The following is a 2,996-nucleotide window of genomic DNA, read 5'->3' on the forward strand; positions in this document are numbered from 1 at the left end:
TGAGTCAGCCCTGAGTGCTGAGCTGAGGTGTCCTGGGCTCATTCCCTGCTCTCACTGGACAACTCCTGCACTCTTTGGTGCTGAGACACAAGCAGTGAGAGCTGTTTGATAACCCATTCCTTATCACTTCTCCCCAAAACGCTCACCTTGACAAGGGCCACAATGCCAGGCTCTTTGCAGTTACTGTGGTAGAAGAAGGCCTGCTGCCCAAGTTTCATGGATCTCAGGAAATTCCTTGCCTGTCAGGAGTAAACAAGAGACTTTCAGCTCTTTCCATCAAGCTCTCAGGGCTTCATTAGAAGCAGCCAAGAACAGGAACCAACAAGAGGAGAGGTAGATGTGCTTCAGAATTACTCAGATAATGTTTCCTACAGTTGTCATAGAGATGGTTTTGTGTTGGAATTAAATAAACTCAAAACAAGGCTGAAGAGCAAGCTCCTGTTGGTCAGAAAGTGTGTGGGAATCCAACAGCTCAGCCACCCTTGCCCAGGAGAGCTGTCAGCAAACAATTCAGAGCAGATCATGTGTAGGGGAACAGGGAATCCTGTATAGGGAGCATACACAGCAGGGGAACACACATGACATTCCTTTGGAACAGAAAGCTGAGCACTGACAGAGCATTTGGGTAAGTACAGACTTGCTGTCAGGTATCAAAGGTTGGTCTAAGTGAAAGAAAAACTGGGTGATTTGACAGAATATTCACCAGTCTGAATCTACCTCTGACCTTGAGGCCACTAAGCAGGAGCTGACTTCAGGTCCCTGCCAAAATGCACCTGCATGAACAGGCAGAGTGCCCCAAGAGGAAATGCTTCAGGCACAGGAACAAGCTGTGGGCAGAGCCACCTTCTTCTACTGCTATTTCAGTGCCCCCATGTGCTTCCTACCTGGTAGTTCCTTACTCCATCCCAGCAGGTCGTCTGATTAGGCTGAGCTTTCAAGTCGTCAACACTGAACTGCCAAATGAAATGAAAATAAACATTCATTCAGGAGCTTTCTGATCTTTACAGTATCATTGCTCTGAGCCTAAGCATTTGTTGCCAGCAGCTCCTTCAATTATAGCACAAACCTGACACAATTTTCATCTCCCACAGGGCCTACAGAAAAACCTTTACAAAGCAGCAGAGTAAAGGCAGAGTCTGAAATAGATGCTGCTCCTGTGACCAGCAGCCAAGCATCCTGAGGAGCTGATTTCCTCTTGTATTACATGTATGAAACCCCAAGGTTGTCACCTTGGACAAGAACATTTTGTTTTGCTGTTTCCAGGAGGACAAATGGCTTTTGAGAAGATAAAACAATCCGAGCTGCCTGATGCTGTCTCTCAGCATCTGGGCACTAAAGGTGGGCAGGAGTGGCCCTGCTGCTGTCCTTTGCTGAGTGAGGGGGTGTCAGTGCTCACCTTCACATCCACCCCCTTCTCCAGCCTGCTCTCAGGTTCTGATTTCAGCAGCCAGTGACAATATGTGATCTTGCTTTCCTCCCCACCAGACTCAGATTCTTTTTTCTTCCAGTTCTTCCATCCTGACTTGGAGCTCCCAGCTGGGGGTTTTGCAGACTTCTCTTCTTCCTCCTTATCCGAAGTCTCCTTTTCGGTTTTGGCAATTTTAGCATCAGGCTCTTTTTTATCTTAAAAGACATTGAGATAAAACACATTTTGTTTCAAAAAATATTTTTAGTTGCCCAAGCTGGTTTCACACATTTGACTGCAGCAGGAGTTTGGGGCACCCCAGGTGCTCAGGGTAAGGTAGCAGCATTATGCACCAATGATTCTGAGTATTTCTAATTTGCATCTGAAATAAGGAGATTTTTTTTGTCTGCAAAAATGTACTTTAATATTTCCAGTTAGTAATAAAAAGACCTCAGGATAGACCATGTTTGCCCACATGAAGTGTAGTTGAATTTTTTTTAATTAATTGCTGAGAAATCAGCTCCAGGCAACAAAGCAGACTTAGGTAAATCTGGTGAGTAAGAGGAACATTCACCAAGCAAACCAAATTATTTCAATTCCTGCAGGAGCTGGAAATCTTAGGTTAACCTCCACTGAGCTACCTGTTCAGAAGGGATCCTTTGTTTCTTCAGGACATGGACAAAAAAAACCCCAGTTATTAATGATTAAGAGGTAAAAATGTGGTTATTTGCTAGAGTGGATCAAGCAGTTGAGTGGCACAGATGTGCAGGTTTTTTATCTTGTACTTTAAACACCACATCATGATGCCTCCAGTGCCATTTTCTTGCTTTTTCTTTTTGGTACCACATCAGTTTCCTGGCACTGCACTGGGTGTACTCTGACCGACCAAATCTGCTGTGCAAAAATGGGCCTGAATTCCATTTCCTAAGCCCCTTGTGCTGAGAATACATCACTGTCCTTATCACACACCTAGCAGGCTTGTCTCAGTCATGCTTGGGTGCTGAGCCCATTTGGCACAGGAAATGCTGTCTGTAAGACACTGCCTGTGAAAGACAGACGGTTAATACGGCTGCCTGTAGTTTCACTATAGCCTGGAACCTCAAATGAGAGGTGCTAAATCAGTCAGGATGTCAGCACAGACCTGCTACTGCTCCTTTGTCTCTCTTTCTGCTCGGCCAAGGCATCGCTGGTCTCTCTGAATTATCTTCTCTTTACTGAGAAGCACCTGATGGACGAGAGAAGGAGGAGGAATTACGGCTGCTCCAGGCGGCTGAAAAAAGTACAGACGGCTGAGGCAGAGAGCTGAGAGCGCTGCAGGGCGAGTGGAGAGCAAATAAATCTTTCCTTGAGCTCAGCCACTTCCTCTATCAGTGTGAATGCTGGCAGGGCTTGGGGACCGCACCCTGGAGCCCTGATGGACACCAGCAGCAGGGCTGGATCGCTGCTGCACCCGGGCAATCCCCAAGGTGCGTGGGCAGAGCGCGGCCCCTCTCTGCCTTTGGCACAGGAGCTGGGCTGCTCCCCAGGGCTCAGCCCGGCCCCGCCCCGGCTGTCTGGGCTCTGCCTGCGGCTGGTGGGCTCTGACTGCGGC

At 47.7% G+C, this 2,996-nt stretch overlaps 1 protein-coding gene across 1 annotated transcript in view; it reads right to left on the reverse strand.

The window, feature by feature from the left end:
- Nucleotides 1-2,635, reverse strand: part of THYN1 (thymocyte nuclear protein 1) — a 4,414-nt gene extending 1,779 nt beyond the window's left edge. Inside the window, exons 1-4 of the mRNA XM_005428506.2 lie at nucleotides 2,547-2,635; nucleotides 1,397-1,623; nucleotides 885-953; nucleotides 147-239 (exon numbers count right to left, since the gene is read on the reverse strand). Of these exons, the coding sequence (XP_005428563.1) occupies nucleotides 147-239; nucleotides 885-953; nucleotides 1,397-1,623; nucleotides 2,547-2,589 (432 nt within the window). The 5' untranslated portion in view covers nucleotides 2,590-2,635. The remainder of the gene's footprint in view (nucleotides 1-146; nucleotides 240-884; nucleotides 954-1,396; nucleotides 1,624-2,546) is intronic.
- Nucleotides 2,636-2,996: the final 361 nt, after the last annotated feature.

This window comes from Geospiza fortis, unplaced genomic scaffold, assembly GCF_000277835.1.
Source record: "Geospiza fortis unplaced genomic scaffold, GeoFor_1.0 scaffold68, whole genome shotgun sequence".
NCBI classification, from domain to species: Eukaryota; Metazoa; Chordata; class Aves; order Passeriformes; family Thraupidae; genus Geospiza; species Geospiza fortis.